Source organism: Nerophis lumbriciformis, linkage group LG12 (assembly GCF_033978685.3).
Source record: "Nerophis lumbriciformis linkage group LG12, RoL_Nlum_v2.1, whole genome shotgun sequence".
Classification (NCBI taxonomy): domain Eukaryota; kingdom Metazoa; phylum Chordata; class Actinopteri; order Syngnathiformes; family Syngnathidae; genus Nerophis; species Nerophis lumbriciformis.
This window is the reverse complement of record NC_084559.2, coordinates 17,456,076-17,475,841: the sequence shown is the minus strand read 5'-3', so window position 1 is coordinate 17,475,841 and position 19,766 is coordinate 17,456,076. Positions and strand designations below refer to the sequence as shown.

At 37.9% G+C, this 19,766-nt stretch overlaps 1 protein-coding gene across 1 annotated transcript in view; it reads right to left on the bottom strand.

The window, feature by feature from the left end:
- Positions 1–4,111: 4,111 nt before the first annotated feature.
- The window catches only part of LOC133623055 (sarcoplasmic/endoplasmic reticulum calcium ATPase 2-like), a 70,531-nt gene continuing 54,876 nt past the window's right edge, over positions 4,112–19,766 (bottom strand). The window contains exons 11-20 of the mRNA XM_061985981.2: positions 17,567–17,698; positions 17,380–17,499; positions 17,081–17,299; positions 16,659–16,994; positions 13,721–13,941; positions 12,442–12,644; positions 12,286–12,371; positions 12,081–12,214; positions 11,895–12,012; positions 4,112–4,816 (exon numbers count right to left, since the gene is read on the bottom strand). Of these exons, the coding sequence (XP_061841965.1) occupies positions 4,550–4,816; positions 11,895–12,012; positions 12,081–12,214; positions 12,286–12,371; positions 12,442–12,644; positions 13,721–13,941; positions 16,659–16,994; positions 17,081–17,299; positions 17,380–17,499; positions 17,567–17,698 (1,836 nt within the window). The 3' untranslated portion in view covers positions 4,112–4,549. The remainder of the gene's footprint in view (positions 4,817–11,894; positions 12,013–12,080; positions 12,215–12,285; positions 12,372–12,441; positions 12,645–13,720; positions 13,942–16,658; positions 16,995–17,080; positions 17,300–17,379; positions 17,500–17,566; positions 17,699–19,766) is intronic.

The window sequence follows — 19,766 nt, the reverse complement described above, 5'->3', positions numbered from 1 at the left end:
CTTATGCATTTTTGGCCGGTGCGACTTATACTCCGAAAAATACGGTATACAACATTTATATAATATTTGAATAAGCAAGAAAGTGAATTAATAAATAAAAATAAAAAAAGATTATAACATGCATGTATTAACGTAACATTTTAAATTAAAGTGTGAATTATATTTATATAACGCTTTTTCTCTAGTGACTCAAAGCGCTTTTACATAGTGAAACCCAATATCTAAGTTACATTTAAACCAGTGTGGGTGGCACTGGGAGCAGGTGGGGTAAAGGTGTCTTGCCCAAGGACACAACGGCAGTGACTAGGATGGCGGAAGTGTGGGATCGAATCTGGAACCCTCAAGTTGCTGGCACGGCCACTCTACCAACCCCAAGTAGCAATGATTGTCACACACACACACACACTAGGTGTGGTGAAATTGGTCCTCTGCGTTTGACCCATCCCCTTGATCACCCCACCTGGAAGGTGAGGGGAGCAGTGAGCAGCAGCGGTGGCCGCGCCCAGGAATCATTTTTAGTGATTTTAACCCCCAATTTCCAACCCTTGATGCTGAGTGCCAAGCAGGGAGGTAACGGGTCCCATTTTTATAGTCTTTGGTATGACTCGGTTTGAACTCACGATGGACACTCTAACCACTAAGCCATTTCTACGGAGCCCCTAAAGGGACATGGGGGGAACATTTTTTTTATTACATTTTATTTTTTTTTAGACATGTAACTAGTGCACACAAGAAACTTTTTATAAAGTTAAAAAATATATATTTTTTTTAGACATGTATCTCGAGAAACTATCTCGTGTGCACGAGATACATGTCTTAAAAAATTTTTTTTTATAAATTCTATTTTTATAACTTTTTATAAAGTTTCTCGTGCGTACGAGAAACATGTCTAAAAAAAATTAAAACATTTTTTTTTATAACTTTATAAAAAGTTTGTAGTGCGCACGAGATACATGTTTAAAAAATTTTTTTATAAATTTAATTTTTATAACTTTATAAAGTTTCTCGTGCGCACGGGAAACATGTCTAAAAAAAATACATTTTTATAACTTTATAAAGTTTCTCATGCGCACGATACATGTCTAAAAAAAAATAAAATACATTTTATTTTTATAACTTTATAAAAAGTTTCTCGTGCGCACGAGAAACATGTCTAAAAAAATAAAAATTAATTATTTTTATAACTTTATAAAGTTTCTCGTGCGCACGAGATACATGTCTAAAAAAAAAAAAAATTCTAAATTTTATTTTTAACTTTATAAAAAGTTTCTCATGCGCACGAGAAACATGTCTAAAAAAAATACATTTTATTTTTATAACTTTATAAAGTTTCTCGTGCGCACGAGAAACATGTCTAAAAAATAAAAATAAATTATTTTTATAACTTTATAAAAAGTTTCTCGTGCGCACGATACATGTCTAAAAAAAAAAATTATACATTTTATTTTTATAACTTTATAAAAAGTTTGTAGTGCGCACGAGATACATGTTTTAAAAAAAAAATTACAAATTAAATTTTTATAACTTTATAAAGTTTCTCGTGCGCACGGGAAACATGTCTAAAAAAATAAATTTTTATAACTTTATAAAAAGTTTCTCATGCGCACGAGAAACATGTCTAAAAAAAATACATTTTATTTTTATAACTTTATAAAGTTTCTCGTGCGCACGAGAAACATGTCTAAAAAAATACAAATAAATTATTTTTATAACTTTATAAAGTTTCTCGTGCGCACGAGATACATGTCTAAAAAAAAAAATTCTAAATTTTATTTTTAACTTTATAAAAAGTTTCTCATGCGCACGAGAAACATGTCTAAAAAAAAAAAATTATACATTTTATTTTTATAACTTTATAAAAAGTTTCTCGTGCACACGAGAAACATGCCTAAAAAAAATTAAAAATAAAATATTTTTATAACTTTATAAAGTTTCTCGTGCGCACGAGATACATGTCTAAAAAAAGTCCCCCATATCCCTTTAGGGGCTCTGTACATTTCAGATGGGAGACATTAAAAAATGAATGATGTTGTGTTAACATTTAAATCATGACCTACATTATATTGCTTTGAATGACGTGACAACATTGAAGCCCACATTCTTTCGCTACGTTTGGACATCCTTGCTCCGACGTGGAGGAGACAAAACAAAACAGCAGTGAGGTAGCCGTGCTCTGCCTAGTGCAGGAAAGACAAAAAGTAGCAACTTTTCCATCAACTTGCACTGCGAAAAGTGGATGAAGATGAAATACGTGAAATCAAGGTGCTCCTTTTTTTCCACTTACAACACTCAACTCTTACCAGGCACTAAATACAATACTGGATGTATAATAAAGTACTTAATGTAAGAAAACTGACAACACATTGGGAATTGAACTTGTGCTGGTCAGAAATATATCTTAGTACACATACAGTACATTGCAAAACAATATGTCAAGGGAAGGCTTACTTATGGAAACATAAGCGGGTGTCGACATAAGCGGGTGTAGAAATGGCCAAAAGGAAGCATTACTTGTGCCTGTGGCAGACGTGATGACCTTGATCTGTCTTCCAGAAGCCAAAAGTCGAAAATACATTCAGTGTATATTTTGTTACAAAGTGTGTTTATGTAAAAGTGGTCTAAAAAAAGAATGGACGTTTGGTATGAAAAGTTTTGGAGGCAAGCGGCGGTTCCTTTTTTGACAAAAGCACAAATTCGCTGAACACGCGAGTGTCAAAATAATTGTATCGAAGTTATCACAAAACTTTCAATGAGCAGACAAAAGCTGTCTTTAATCCTACCAAGAAGAAGGCTTGTAAAACTCCACTGTGTAGGATTGGAAGCAACATGAAGGTGTGCGGTTTCTTTCATGTATCGTAATCCACAGAAAGATATCGTCTTGACCCGAGAACTACAAAGCGAAGAGGAAGCAAGACCCGACTCCCCTCCAGGGACCTTTTCTTTGAACTGTTGTAATCAAAGGCGATGGCGGTTTACGACCCCTGTCCCTTAGATACAGCTGTTGCCATGTAATCAGGGAAAAGTCCAAATAAAAGAGGAGGCGTACAATCCTTCACCAGAGCGTGTTGGGAGACTACAAGAGTACAGCCTAGGCGTCTCTCCTCAAGTGAGCCAAATTTAATTCTGTTTAATTCCTTGCTGCTCGTCTTGTTTAAATGATGTCATCAGTGTTTGAACCTGACAGCGAACAAAGATTATAATGAAGCAAACAAAACGTTCCGACAGACAGACAATTTTTCATATAAATATTACCATTGCATCGCAAACTACAGACGTTTCTTTCATGTATTGTAATCAACAGAAAGATATTGTCTTGACCCGAGAACTACAAAGCGAAGAGGAAGCAAGACCCGACTCCCCTCCAGGGACATTTTCTTTGAACTGTTGTAATCAAAGGCGATGGCTGTTTACGACCCCTGTCCCTTAGAAACAGCTGTTGCCATGTAATCAGGGAAAAGTCCAAATAAAAGAGGCGTGCAATCCTTCACCAGAGCGTGTTGGGAGACTACAAGAGTACAGCCTAGGCGTCTCTCCTCAAGTGAGCCAAATTTAATTCTGTTTAATTCCTTGCTGCTCGTCTTGTTTAATAGATGTCATCAGTGTTTGAACCTGACAGCGAGCAAAGATTATAATGAAGCAAACAAATCGTTCTGACAATTTTTCATAGGAATATTACCACTGGATCTCAAAGTACACATTTAAGACTGGCGATGATAAATGTACCTGGTAAGAGAATGTACCGTAATATTTTTAGTAGGGCTGTCAAAATGAACGAGTTAACTCATTTGAGGAATGTAAAAAAAAAAAAAACTGTACGAGCTCTTCTACTTCCAGTCTGTACAAAATCAGCGAAGGGACTTAACAGCCATGAATTGATTTACGTGGACCCTGACTTAAACACGTTGAAAAACTTATTGGGGTGTTACCATTTAGTGGTCAATTGTACGGAATATGTACTGTACTGTGCAATCTACTAATAAAAGTTTCAATCAATCAAAAAAACACAGGTGTGCAGCCTGAAAGAACTTTAGATAAGACGGCTGCTAAGTTTTGTGCGGATAAATGTTGTGCATTTAAGTGAAACCTTTAAAAAAAAGGTTCCTAGATGACATTCTGACAATAAAATGGCATTTATAAATACAAAAATTGGGGTCTTGTGCACATTTCAATGATGCAAGCGAGTGTGTGATTCTTCCAAATGACATTTGACAGCCCTCAATTTTAGTCAAACGAGCACTTTTGACCTTGATTTCAGATATCATTTGTACTTTTTTTACAGTGTGTTATACTTATTATTGTCCTCAGAGACATGTCAAATTAAAAAAAACATTAAAAATGGTGTCAATCCTCTACATTTGAACGTAGCATCCAGGTGGGCAGAATGTGCTCAAATGAAGTTAAACCTGAAGTCACCACGACTAAACCACCAGACTTTTCCTCTCAGCCTAAAAATGCATTTCTAAAAAATGTCCTAAACATCAAAATGCGTCCACCAGATGAGGATGGGAGTGTAGGTTAGATGTGTGTTAATGTCCAGAGTGCGGGTCAGTCAGGGCCACAGCACGTTAGTGTCGGTGCTGTAGATCCACAGCAAGAGTGGCAGGGAGACGGCCACAAAGGGCCAGGAGATGCCCTCGGCACATGCAGGCAGGCCGCCGCCGCCTTTGTGGCCGCTCGGCTTCTCCGGCGCTTTACCCAAGTCCAGGTAGTTCCTGGCCGCCATCTTCAGCAGCTCGTCCAGCAGGATGACGGGAATGGAGATCTTCAGCACCATCATCCACTGGGTGGTGTCCAGCGGGGTGATCTGGAAGATGACCTGCGGAGCATGTAAATCAAGTGTGTCAAACTAACAAGACTATGAGGGTAAACACGTACAAACTACAGATGTCCGATAATCCGATATTGCCCAACTCTTAATTACCGATTCCTATATCAACCGATACCGATATATACAGTCGTGGAATTAACACATTATTATGCCTAATTTTGTTGTGATGCCCCGCTGGATGCATTAAACAATGTAACAAGGTTTTCCAAAATAAATCAACTCAAGTTATGGAAAAAATAAATGCCAACATGGCACTGCCATATTTATTATTTAAGTCACAAAGTGCTTTTTTATTTTTTTTTAAACATGCCTCAAAACAGCAGCTTGGAATTTGGGACATGCTCTCCCTGAGAGAGCATGAGGAGGTTGAGGTGGGCGGGGTTGGGGGGTTCACTGCAAAAAGTCAGTGTTCAAAAACAAGAAAAAAAAAATTCTAAAATGAGGGGTATTTACGGAGCCCCTAAAGGGACATGGGGTAAAAAAAATGTTGTATATATATATATATACACACACACACACACACACACACACACACACACACACACACACACACACACACACACACACACACACACACACAGGTAAAAGCCAGTAAATTAGAATATTTTGAAAAACTTGATTTATTTCAGTAATTGCATTCAAAAGGTGTAACTTGTACATTATATTTATTCATTGCACACAGACTGATGCATTCAAATGTTTATTTCATTTAATTTTGATGATTTGAAGTGGCAACAAATGAAAATCCAAAATTCCGTGTGTCACAAAATTAGAATATTACTTAAGGCTAATACAAAAAAGGGATTTTTAGAAATGTTGGCCAACTGAAAAGTATGAAAATGAAAAATATGAGCATGTACAATACTCAATACTTGGTTGGAGCTCCTTTTGCCTCAATTACTGCGTTAATGCGGCGTGGCATGGAGTCGATGAGTTTCTGGCACTGCTCAGGTGTTATGAGAGCCCAGGTTGCTCTGATAGTGGCCTTCAACTCTTCTGCGTTTTTGGGTCTGGCGTTCTGCATCTTCCTTTTCACAATACCCCACAGATTTTCTATGGGGCTAAGGTCAGGGGAGTTGGCGGGCCAATTTAGAACAGAAATACCATGGTCCGTAAACCAGGCACGGGTAGATTTTGCGCTGTGTGCAGACGCCAAGTCCTGTTGGAACTTGAAATCTCCATCTCCATAGAGCAGGTCAGCAGCAGGAAGCATGAAGTGCTCTAAAACTTGCTGGTAGACGGCTGCGTTGACCCTGGATCTCAGGAAACAGAGTGGACCGACACCAGCAGATGACATGGCACCCCAAACCATCACTGATGGTTTGGGTTGGTTTGGTTTGCATTTCCTTTGGAAATCGAGGTCCCAGAGTCTGGAGGAAGACAGGAGAGGCACAGGATCCACGTTGCCTGAAGTCTAGTGTAAAGTTTCCACCATCAGTGATGGTTTGGGGTGCCATGTCATCTGCTGGTGTCGGTCCACTCTGTTTCCTGAGATCCAGGGTCAACGCAGCCGTCTACCAGCAAGTTTTAGAGCACTTCATGCTTCCTGCTGCTGACCTGCTCTATGGAGATGGAGATTTCAAGTTCCAACAGGACTTGGCGCCTGCACACAGCGCAAAATCTACCCGTGCCTGGTTTACGGACCATGGTATTTCTGTTCTAAATTGGCCCGCCAACTCCCCTGACCTTAGCCCCATAGAAAATCTGTGGGGTATTGTGAAAAGGAAGATGCAGAATGCCAGACCCAAAAACGCAGAAGAGTTGAAGGCCACTATCAGAGCAACCTGGGCTCTCATAACACCTGAGCAGTGCCAGAAACTCATCGACTCCATGCCACGCCGCATTAACGCAGTAATTGAGGCAAAAGGAGCTCCAACCAAGTATTGAGTATTGTACATGCTCATATTTTTCATTTTCATACTTTTCAGTTGGCCAACATTTCTAAAAATCCCTTTTTTGTATTAGCCTTAAGTAATATTCTAATTTTGTGACACACGGAATTTTGGATTTTCATTTGTTGCCACTTCAAATCATCAAAATTAAATGAAATAAACATTTGAATGCATCAGTCTGTGTGCAATGAATAAATATAATGTACAAGTTACACCTTTTGAATGCAATTACTGAAATAAATCAAGTTTTTCAAAATATTCTAATTTACTGGCTTTTACCTGTATGTATATATATATATATATACACACACACAAATATATATATAATTTTTTTTTAGACATGTATCTCGTGCGCACGAGAAACTTTTTATAAAGTTATAAAAAAAATATATATATATTTATTATTTTTTTTGTAGACATGTATCTCATGCGCACATTAAACTTTTTATAAAATTATTTAAAAAAAAGGTTTTATTTATTTATTTATTTTTTAGACATGTATCTCGTGCGCACAAGAAACTTTTTGTAAAATTTTTTTTTTTTTTAAAAAGGTTTTATTTATTTATTTTTTAGACATGTATCTTGTGCGCACCAGAAACTTTCTCGTGCGCACAATAAACTTTTTGTAAAATTATAAAAAAAAAAAAAAAAAGGTTTTATTTATTTATTTATTTTTTAGACATGTATCTCGTGCGCACAAGAAACTTTTTGTAAAATTATTTAAAAAAAAAAAAGGTTTTATTTATTTATTTTTTAGACATGTACCGGTATCTTGTGCGCACCAGAAACTTTCTCGTGCGCACAATAACATTTTGGAAAATTATTATAAAAAAAAAAAAAGGTTTTATTTATTTATTTATTTTTTAGACATGTATCTCGTGCGCACCAGAAACTTTCTGGTGCGCACGAGATACATGTCTAAAAAAAAAAAAAAAAATGTATAATTTTTTTTTTTTAATAACTTTATAAAAGGTTTCTTGTACGCACGAGATACATGTCTAAAAAAATTTTAAAAAATCCCCCCATGTCCCTTTAGGGGCTCCGTAGGTATTTTAATTGAACTAAGCAAAATTATCTGCCAATAGAACAAGAAAATGTGGCTTGTCAAGACTTTCCAAAACATCCATCCATCCATTTTCTACCGCTTATTCCCTTTGGGGTTGCGGGGGGCGCTGGAGCCTATCTAAAACAAGTCAAATTAGCTAACCTCAATGAACCCAAAAATACCTTAAAATAAGTATATTCTCATTAATAACAACTGTACTACTATATGAGTACGTATTTTCTATTGTTTCATTGAAAATAAAACAGCAAAGTCCATTTGGCTGTCATCTGTTTTAATTATGAGACACAATTGTGTCAAAGTCATGATTTTTTTTTTCATGCTTGAAATAAGAAATTATTACTTTAAAAAAGTAGTTTTATACTTGTGAGTGTTGATGACACAGCTTTGCAACAGTTGATATTCTAGTTCCAAGCATGTTTTACTCAATATAGGTCATCAAATCTCAGCAACAAGCTGTAATATCTTACGGAGATCATTTAGGACCAAAACCCTTAAAACAAGTAAAACACTCTAACATAAAATCTGCTTAGTGAGAAGAATTATCTTATCAGACAGAAAGTAAGCAAATATCACCCTTAATTGAGATATTTCATCTTACTAAGATTTAAGTTTTTGCAGTGTACCGGTGGGTGTATATTGTAGCGTCCCGGAAGAGTTAGTGCTGCAAGGGGCTCTGGGTATTTGTTCCGTTGTGTTTATGTTGTGTTACGGTGCGGATGTTCTCCCGAAATGTGTTTGTCATTCTTGTTTGGTGTGGGTTCACAGTGTGGCGCATATTTGTAACAGTGTTAAAGTTGTTTATACGGCCACCCTCAGTGTGACCTGTATGGCTGTTGACCAAGTATGATGCATTCACTTGTGTGTGTGAAAAGCCGTAGATATTATGTGACTGGGCCGGCACGCAAAGGCAGTGCCTTTAAGGTTTATTGGCGCTCTGAACTTCTCCCTACGTCCGTGTACACAGCGGCGTTTTAAAAAGTCATACATTTTACTTTTTGAAACAGATATCGATAATTTCCGATATTACATTTTAAAGCATTTATCGAACTACCGATATTATCGGACATCTCTAGTACAAACTCATTGAAAAGCACATTTTGTAAGATGTAAAATACTGTAAAAAAAAAAAAAAGAAAAAAAAGGTTCCATTCAAACTATTCAACTTCTGGACTTCCAATGCTGTGATTCTTTATGACATCAGCACACAACTTACCTATTACTCTTCTGATAGAGTGGAATGCTGTAAAAGGCTTGGTCAAGTGAAATGAGTCAAACACAACAATGGCAGCTGCGAATAACTATTTTTCAACGGACTTATAACGTCTTTAAGTTGAAGTGGAGAGGTAAAACTTGGGCGACACCTAGTGGTCACACCTATTACTACGACACAGTAAATTGAATGATGCACACACAATTTGTTGTGTCTGCAACTTCTATAATTATTTAACACCTTGTTATTTATTACTCCGGTACTCTTGTCTTGTTCTGTATATTGTACAGTATTTTTAATTTTGTATATTGTACAGTATTGTTTATTATTTTTATAGGATAGTAGTCTGTTTATTTCAATTCTTAGTTTTATCTTTATTACCTCTTGTGTAATTTATTTTTATCCCATTCTATTCTACATATGTCTCAGAGCGTAACTGTTACATTAAGAAGGTATGTTTAGATTGTGTGCTCAGCTGTTGTGTAGCTGCTAGTTCCAAGAGCCAACAGCCTCCCATGTTGACCTTTTTGTAAAAGACTTGACTAAAATGGATCTACTCTCTATTTTATGCTGCAGCTGTTACATATACTGTAATATTGTACATGCTCATTGGGATTTCTTATATATTGTATACATATATATCGTAATATAATATATCAGTATATATTATATACTGTATATATATTATGTAAATATTACATATATGTTATATTTTATATTGCTACTATGGTACATTTTTAGTCTACTTTATACCTTTTGTTTTCACCCTCTTTTTGTGCTCTTGTGTGCATTATCCTTTCCATCCTTTGTAACTGAGCTACTGTGTGGAACTATTTCCCTTCTGGATCATTAAAGTTTGTCTAAGTCTTAAAAAACAAGAAAAAAACTACTTTGTGTGCTTACAGGAGGACATTTAGTTGCCTGGCTGTCACATGTAAACATTCTGAGGTTATTTCCCAGTAAACAACATGTTTGTGTTGTTGGACTGATATGGAACATCAGAACAGCACTACTTCAAACAGAAAGCAAAGGTAAAATGTCCTGTTAATAATCTGTCGGCTGGCAGAAGTTAGGAAGGACAAGTACGGTTTTTAGGAATGGATTATAACATGAAAGTCGTGCTTTGACGTTGAGGAAAAGGTGAGTTTTACAAACTGTTGCTGACATAAGCGACCTTGTTGACCTCCATTTATCAGTTCCAAAGAGAAGGCGACCTTTGGTCCTGCTCTTTGAAGTTGAGCAGCAGCTCCTTTCCTGTTTGTATTGATTTGAAGGTACAATCTGCTTTTGCACAAACACGCACACGACAGCACAGAATTTAAAGGGGAATTTAAAGTTTAAATAACTGAAAACATGTTTTGTATTCTAGTTTCTTCAAAATAGCCACCCTTTGCTCTGATTACTGCTTTGCACACTCTTGGCATTATATATATATATATATACCGGTATATATATATATATATATACACATATATACACACACACACACACACACACATACATACATATATAGATATATATAGATATATATACATATATATATATACACATATATATATATATATATAGATATATATACATATATATATATACACATATATATATATATTATATATATATGTGTGTGTATGCATATATATGTATGTACATATGTATATATATATATATATACACACACATATATACATATATATACATATATATTTACATATATACACATATATAGACACATACATACAAATATATATATATACATATATGTGTATATATATTATATATACACATACATACATATATGCATATACATACATATATATACACATACATATATACCTACATATATATTTACATATATACATATATATATATACATATATATTTACATATATATACACATACATACAAATATATATATATATATATACATATATGTGTATATATATTATATATACACATACATACATACATATATACATTTATATATACACATATATACCTACCTACATACAAATATATATATATACATATATGTGTATATATATTATATATACACATACATACATATATATACATATATATATATATACACATATACCTACCTACATACATATATACATATATATATGTATATATATATATACACACATATATACATATATATACATATATACACATATATATATATATATATATATATATATATATATATATATATATATATATATATATATATATATATATATATATATATATATATATATATATATATATATATATATATACACACACATATATATATATATATATATACATATACACATATATATATATACACACACATATATATATATATACATATACACATATATATATATATACACACACATATATATATATATACATATACACATATATATATATACACATACATATATACATACATACATACATATATATATATATATACACACACATACATATATACACACATATATCCATATATATATACACATCCATCGCCATGTCATGTCTTTCATAATGATTGTGAATAAAGACAAAATTCCAAAAAAAGTGCAGTTCCCTTTAAAAGATCCTAAAAATGCTTCATAATTTTACAATTATTTTTTTGTAATTGTATTTTTACAGCTGGACACTTCCTGAGGCAATCTTGGCAAAAACGACACTGTAATAAAGTGTGACGGAGTGCAGTTTTTAACCTCTACAAACCTCACCAACAACAAAGTAATTGTTACCGCACTGATAGTCGATCAGAACTGAGTATTATTATATCTGTACATATAAAACTTCCCAGATTACATGATCTGGTATGTAAGTCTGGTGGGTGCACCAACAGAAATGCATACAACACTGTACTTTAACTGCTAGAATGAGACTTACGGGCAGAGGCTCCACATAGAGGATGAGGAAATGAAGTGACATGGACAGGCAGATGGCACCCAGCAGCCAAATGTTCTCCCAGGGAGGCATCCTCAACAAGGACTGGTTCTCCGACAGGCTTTGAACATATGAAGGTTAGTGGGTGTAAATGTCACTTCACTCTCTCGCCCCTAAAAGCTTTTCTACCTGTTCAGAGCGTTGCACATCTCGATAGTAACGAGCACGGACAGGGCCATAGTCATGGGGTAGGGGGACTCAAACACCTCGCAGTCCAGGCCGTCGAAATCAGGGTTGTCCGGGCCACACTGGAGGAAGTGACTCTGTGCAAAAGAGTAACATGAGGCTGCAATTCTCCATTTAAATGGAGGTATGCTGCGGTTGCCCCACTTACCAGCTGGTACAATGTGATCTGGGGTCCCTCTTCAGAGAGCGTAAACCACCAGGCTGCAGCCCCGACTGTAGCAGCCCCCACATACCCTGGCAGCAAAGGCACCACACCCATGATCTCAAACGTATGATTCACCAAACTACATTCAAAGACACTCACCACCGATGGCCAAGTATCGGAAGAAGAGCCATCCAGAAATGAGGGGCTCTTTAGCGTTGCGAGGAGGCTTCTCCATGATGTCAAGGTCTGGCGGGTTGAAACCGAGGGCGGTCGCAGGCAGGCCGTCAGTCACCAGGTTGACCCAGAGCAGCTGAACTGGTATCAGTGCCTCAGGGAAGCCCAGTGCTGCAGTAAGAAAGATACTACAAAGAGAAGTCACATCAGGTACAAAACTTACACGCTGATGTGGGTGCACCAGAAATAATACAACTACCGTATTTTCCGCACTATTAGCCGCACCTAAAAACCACAAATTTACTCAAAAGCTGACAGTGCGGCTTTTAACCCGGTGCGCTTTATATATGGATTAATATTACGATTAATTTTCATAAAGTTTCGATCTCGCAACTTCGGTAAACAGCCGCCATCTTTTTTCCCGGTAGAACAGGAAGCGCTTCTTCTTCTACGCAAGCAACCGCCAAGGTAAGCACCCGCCCCCATAGAACAGGAAGCGCTTCTTCTTCTACTGTAAGCAACCACCCGCCCGCGTAGAAGAAGAAAAAGCGCGCGGATATACCGTACGTTTCATTTCCTTTGTGTGTTTACATCTGTAAAGACCACAAAATGGCTCCTACTAAGCGTCAGGGATCCGGTTCATGAAAAGACGCAATCTCTCCATCCGCACACGGATTACTATTTCACAGCAACTGATATTCCTGTGAACCGCACTGTGGATACAACGGGAGCACGTACGGTGAATATTCGCACCACAGGGAATGAGAAGTCATCCTTCACTGTGGTTCTAGCTTGCCATGCTAATGGCCAGAAACTTCCACCCATGGTGATATTCAAAAGGAAGACCTTGCCAAAAGAGACCTTTCCAGCCGGCGTCATCATAAAAGCTAACTCGAAGGGATGGATGAAGAAAAGATGAGCGAGTGGTTAAGGTAAGTTTAAGTTTACGCGAAGAGACCGGGTGGCTTTTTTCACGCAGCTCTGTCCATGTTGATATACGTATGTTTGTGATTGCACATTTGCGTACATTTTGGGAGTGAACAGAGTTGTTAGAACGCTGGTTTTTAATATATTATTAAAGTTTGACTGACCTATCTGACTGTTTTTTTGACATTCCTTTAGCGCAGTTAGATGCGGCTTACAACACCGGGCGGCTTATAGGTGGACAAAGTTTTGAAATATGCCGTTCATTGAAGGCGCGGCTTTTAACCCAGGGCGCCTTATGGTGCGGAAAATACGGTAATATGATCTACCATGAACTCACCAGACGACCTCTCCTACATTTGAAGAGATCAGGTATCTGATGAACTGCTTCATGTTGTTGTAAATAGCACGGCCTTCCTCAACCGCCGCCACGATAGAAGAGAAGTTGTCATCGGCGAGGACCATCTCAGAGGCGGACTTGGCCACGGCAGTGCCAGAGCCCATGGCGATGCCAATCTCTGCCTTCTTCAAGGCTGGGGCATCATTCACACCATCCCCCGTCTGTGGACAAACAATGTGTTGTTCCACTATTACAGCGTCACATCAAAGCAATAAACAACACCATGAATATACATGACATAAAACAGTGTTATGTATATAAAGTGATCCCACAGAAAGTCCCCTGTACTTCAACCACCACTTTACATGAATTAAGCTCACAGATAGAGCTGCAGCATGTATTCGTATGACAATTTGTTGGTACAGAGCCATTAGTTCCGTACAAGTTCCCCATTGGTACATATTGAAGCGATAGAAAGGAAGTGAGCCTCGGTTCAAGTGCCTACATCAGTGTTTTTCAACCTTTTTTGAGCCAAGGCACATTTTTTTCATAAAAAAAAAAATACAGAGGCACACCACCAGCAGAAAAGGTTAAAAAATTAGAAACTCCACCAGGTTGTTGTGCCTTATTTTGAGTTTGTTGTCGTTTCCTGTGTGTAGTGCTTTAGTTTCTGTCTTGCGCTGTTATTTTGGTGTTCTCCTGTAGCAGCTTCACGCCTTCCTTTGAGCGCTTTGTTTTCGCAATCAAGACTATTTAAGTTGTGCGTATGCTATCCGTCTTTGTGGGGACATTGTTGATTGTCATGTCATGTACGGATGTACTTTGTGGACGCCGTCTCTGCTCCACACGCTGTAAGTTTTTGCTGTCGTCCAGCATTCTGTTTTTGTTTACTTTGTAGCCAGTTCAGTTTTACTTTTGTTTTGCCATTCGTATGCTTCAGTGCCTTTTCCGAGCGGGACTTGCCTTTTGTTCATTTTTGGTTTAAAGGGGAACATTATCACCATACCTATGTAAGCGTCAATATATACCTTGATGTTGCAGAAAAAAGACCATATATTTTTTTTAACCGATTTCCGAACTCTAAATGGGTGAATTTTGGCGAATTAAACGCCTTTCTAATATTCGCTCTTGGAGCGATGACGTCACAACGTGGCGTCACATCGGGAAACAATCCGCCATTTTCTCAAACACCGAGTCAAATCAGCTCTGTTATTTTCCGTTTTTTCGACTGTTTTCCGTACCTTGGAGACATCATGCCTCGCCGGTGTGTTGTCGGAGGGTGTAACAACACGAACAGGGACGGATTCAAGTTGCACCAGTGGCCCAAAGATGCGAAAGTGGCAAGAAATTGGACGTTTGTTCCGCACACTTTACCGACTAAAGCTATGCTACGACAGAGATGGCAAGAATGTGTGGATATCCTGCGACACTCAAAGCAGATGCATTTCCAACGATAAAGTCAAAGAAATCTGCCGCCAGACCCCCATTGAATCTGCCGGAGTGTGTGAGCAATTCAGGGACAAAGGACCTCGGTAGCACGGCAAGCAATGGCGGCAGTTTGTTCCCGCAGACGAGCGAGCTAAACCCCCTATCGACCCTAGCTTCCCTGGCCTGCTGACATCAACTCCAAAACTGGACAGATCAGCTTTCAGGAAAAGAGAGCCGATGAGGGTATGTCTACAGAATATATTAATTGATGAAAATTGGGCTGTCTGCACTCTCAAAGTGCATGTTGTTGCCAAAAGTATTTCATATGCTGTAAACCTAGTTCATAGTTGTTAGTTTCCTTTAATGCCAAACAAACACATACCAATCGTTGGTTAGAAGGCGATCGCCGAATTCGTCCTCGCTTTCTCCCGTGTCGCTGGCTGTCGTGTCGTTTTCGTCGGTTTCGCTTGCATACGGTTCAAACCGATATGGCTCAATAGCTTCAGTTTCTTCTTCAATTTCGTTTTCGCTACCTGCCTCCACACTACAACCATCCGTTTCAATACATTCGTAATCTGTTGAATCGCTTAAGCCGCTGAAATCCGAGTCTGAATCCGAGCTAATGTCGCTATAGCTTGCTGTTCTTTCCGCCATGTTTGTTTGTGTTGGCATCACTATGTGACGTCACAGGAAAATGGACGGGTGTTTATAACGATGGTTAAAATCAGGCACTTTGAAGCTTTTTTTAGGGATATTGCGTGATGCGTAAAATTTTGAAAAAAACTTCGAAAAATATAATAAGCCACTGGGAACTGATTTTTAATGGTTTTAACCATTCTGAAATTGTGATAATGTTCCCCTTTAAGCGTTACATACCTTTTTACCTACACGCCGTCTCCCGCTGTGCTCTGCATATTGGGATCTGCGGAGTTTGGTGGTAGCAGGGGTGTATAATGTAGCCCGAAAGAGTCAGGGCTGCATGGGATTCTGGGTATTTGTTCTGTTGTGTTTATGTTGTGTTAAGGTGCAGATGTTCTCCCGAATTGTGTTTGTCATTTTTGTTTGGTTTTGGCTCAAAGTGTGGCGCATTATTAGTAAGAGTGTTAAAGTTGTTTTATATGGCCACCGTCAGTGTGACCTGTGTGGCTGTTGACCAAGTACGCCTTGCTGTAATTTACGTGTGCAAGCAGAAGATGCATATAACAAAAGGCTGGGCTGACACGCTGTTAATACAGATTGTAGAGGGCGCTAAATGCTGTACCATCATGGCATGCCCTTATTATTATTATTGTAAGGGTGAAAATCGGAGAATATTAATCCCGGGAGTTTTCTGCGAGAGGCACTGAAATCCGGAAGTCTCCCGGGAAAAATCGGGGGAGTCGGCAAGTATGCAGCTGAGCTGCATCAGAGTGATCAAAGAGCCGCGGGTTGCAGACCCCTGCCTTATACACACACAAACACACATACCTACATATATATATTTGTATGAGTGATATTTGAGACTACGCACCATAGCAGTGATCTCATCAAATCCTTGAAGGAACTCGATGATCTTGGACTTGTGCGAAGGCTCAACGCGTGCAAAGCAGCGTGCGTGAGTCACAGCCTCACGTTGGGTGTTGGGCGCAAGCTCGTCAAACTCTCGTCCAGTGAAGGCCATGTTCTCGACGTCGTCATCCTCAGAGAAGATGCCGATGCGGCGGCAGATGGCCACGGCCGTGCCCTTGTTGTCCCCGGTGATCATGATGACGCGGATGCCAGCCTGGCGACAGAGCTTGATGGACGCTGCTACCTCCTGTCTGGGTGGGTCCAGCATGCCGACACAGCCGACGAAGGTCAGATCAGACTGGAAACGAGAGCGAAGACAGAATATTTGGATTCTGCAACCAAATAATGGACAAACTCCAATCTTACTTATCAACCAAGAATTACCTCATATTCAGAGAATTTGGCGGTCTCGGTAAGTAACATATCCTCCATCTTAGGTGGGTTGTCCCGTGTGGCCAGAGCCAGACACCTCAGCGTATCACGGCCAGTACCATAGTCACGGATCACGGACATGATTTTTTCCTTTATACCTTTGCTGAGGGGAACTTTGCTGTTACCTACTCTGACATGGGTGCATCGCTCAATAACGCCCTCTGGTGCCCCCTGTGAGAGGGCATACGTCAAATGTTTGTAGCACAGAAGAAGACAAAGGCCTAGAAGAGATGTTCTAAATCATTAAATACCTTCACAAACATTTTGCCCAAGGAAGAACGGGATTTGTTGGGGGTACAGTAGACAGACATGGACTTCCTGTCTCTTGAAAACTCCAGAGTGAACTCCTTTTTCATGAGCTGTTTGATCACCTGAACAAAAAAAAAAAAAAAGGACTGAGAATGCCTGCAGTGGGCATAGTAAGTTGGTGTCACTCACCGAGTTGCAGGCGTTAGCTCTGTCGATCTTTGACAGGCTGTGGACTTCGGTGTCAAAGACATTCATTTTCTCCACCAGACAGGTCAGTGCCGTTTCTGTTGCCTCACCAACCTTTTCGAACACTCCTTTAACCTGAAACATCAAACATTTTGTAAGAATACAATCACTCTTTTTTTTTTTTCTATAGACAATATTTCACTTACCGTATTTTTCGGACTATAAGTCGCAGTTTTTTGCGACTTATACTCAGGAGCGACTTATACTCCGAAAAATACGATATTACAGTTTTTGTGTGTCTGCACTGCAAAAACTGAAATCTAAGCAAGATGAAAAATCTCAAATAAGGGTGATATTTGCTTATTTTCTATCTGATAAGATCATTCTTCTCACTAAGCAGATTTTATGTGAGAGTGTTTTACTTGTTTTAAGTGTTTTGGTCCTAAATGATGTCAGTAAGATATTACAGCTTGTTGCTGAGATTTGATGACCTATATTGAGTAAAACATGCTTGAAACTAGAATATCAACTGTTGCAAAGCTGTGTCATCAACACTCACAAGTATAATACTAATCATTTCTTATTTCAAACATGAAAAAAAAAAAATCATGACTTTGACACAATTGTGTCTCATAATTAAAACAGATGACAGCCAAATAGACTTTGCTGTTTTATTTTCAATGAAACAATATAAAATACATACTCATATAGTAGTACAGTTGTTATTAGTGAGAATATTCTTATTTTAAGGTATTTTTGGGTTCATTGAGGTTAGCTAATTTGACTTGTTTTGGAAAGTCTTGACAAGCCACATTTTCTTGTTCTATTGGCAGATAATTTTGCTTAGTTCAAATAAAATACCCTTCATTTTTGTATTTTTTTCTTCTTGTTTTTGAACAATGACTCTTTGCAGTGTGAGCAAACGCAAAAACTCCCTGAACATTTAGTGGAACACATGTGAGCAACATCAGACTGTGGCCATACCAGTATCACACCAGTTCCAAAACTGACAGAACAACAAGTTAAATGTTTTATTATAATAATCAAATGACAGCAGTCATTTTCATGAGCTATGTACTAGTACTGTACGCCTCAGAGATCACATTTTGTTCCCCTTAAAACATTTTTTATGTTGCACTATTAGATGTAACATTTCATGAGTACTGCAAAAAGTCAGTGTTCAAAAACAAGAAAAACAAAAACAAAAATGAGGGGTATTTTACTTGTACTAAGCAAAATTATCTGCCGATAGAACAAGAAAATTTGGCTTGTCAAGACTTTCCAAAACAAGTAAAATGAGCTAACCTCAATGAACCCAAAAATACCTTTAAAATAAGTATATTCTCACTAATAACAAGTGCACTTTTCTTGGTAGAAAAAAAAAAAAAGGAGACCTTTTTGCTGAATATGTTGAAAAATATTCTTAAATTAAGTAAATGCTAGAGCCATTATCTTGACATAATGATATGCGCTCGGCATTACATTTCTTGAAACCAGCAAACTTATACTAAAAACTAATTTATTGTTCTTAATGGAAAGGCAACAAGGCAACCGATTGTTACTCTCGGGGTCTCCTAGCCGCTCAGGCAAATCATATTGTCTAAAAATGCATTTTTCCATGGATAACATGACATCATCGCGCCAAGTGCGTGCTCTTTCAGTCAATTAGTGTGCATATATACAGCCCGGCCCCCGGCCAAAAAAAATTTAATTGTAATTTTGAAGAACTTATCTGAATGTGCATGAACTATATCTGTTCAAAACCGTTTGAAATGTTAAATGTTTAAATATTAACTGTCAGTTTACTGTACTGTGCCAACTGTACGACTGTATGAGTACGTATTTTCTATTGTTCCATTGAAAATAAAACCGCAATGTCCATTTGACCCCGTATCTCAGCGACTGTGTCACAAACCTGGGGGTAAAGTTTGACTCAGATTTTAAATTCGAAAAACAAATCAGCAGCGTCGTTCAAAAAAGCTTTTATCAATTACGCCAAATAGCGAAAGTGAAACCGCTTCTATCAAGACATGATCTTGAGAAATTAATCCACGCTTTTATCTCGACTCGTCTTGATTATTGTAATGCCCTGTATGTTGGCATTAGCCAGGCCTCCCTCACCCGCCTGCAGCTCGTGCAGAACTCTGCTGCTCGTCTGCTAACACAGACCCGCAGACGTGAGCACATCACCCCTATTTTAGCG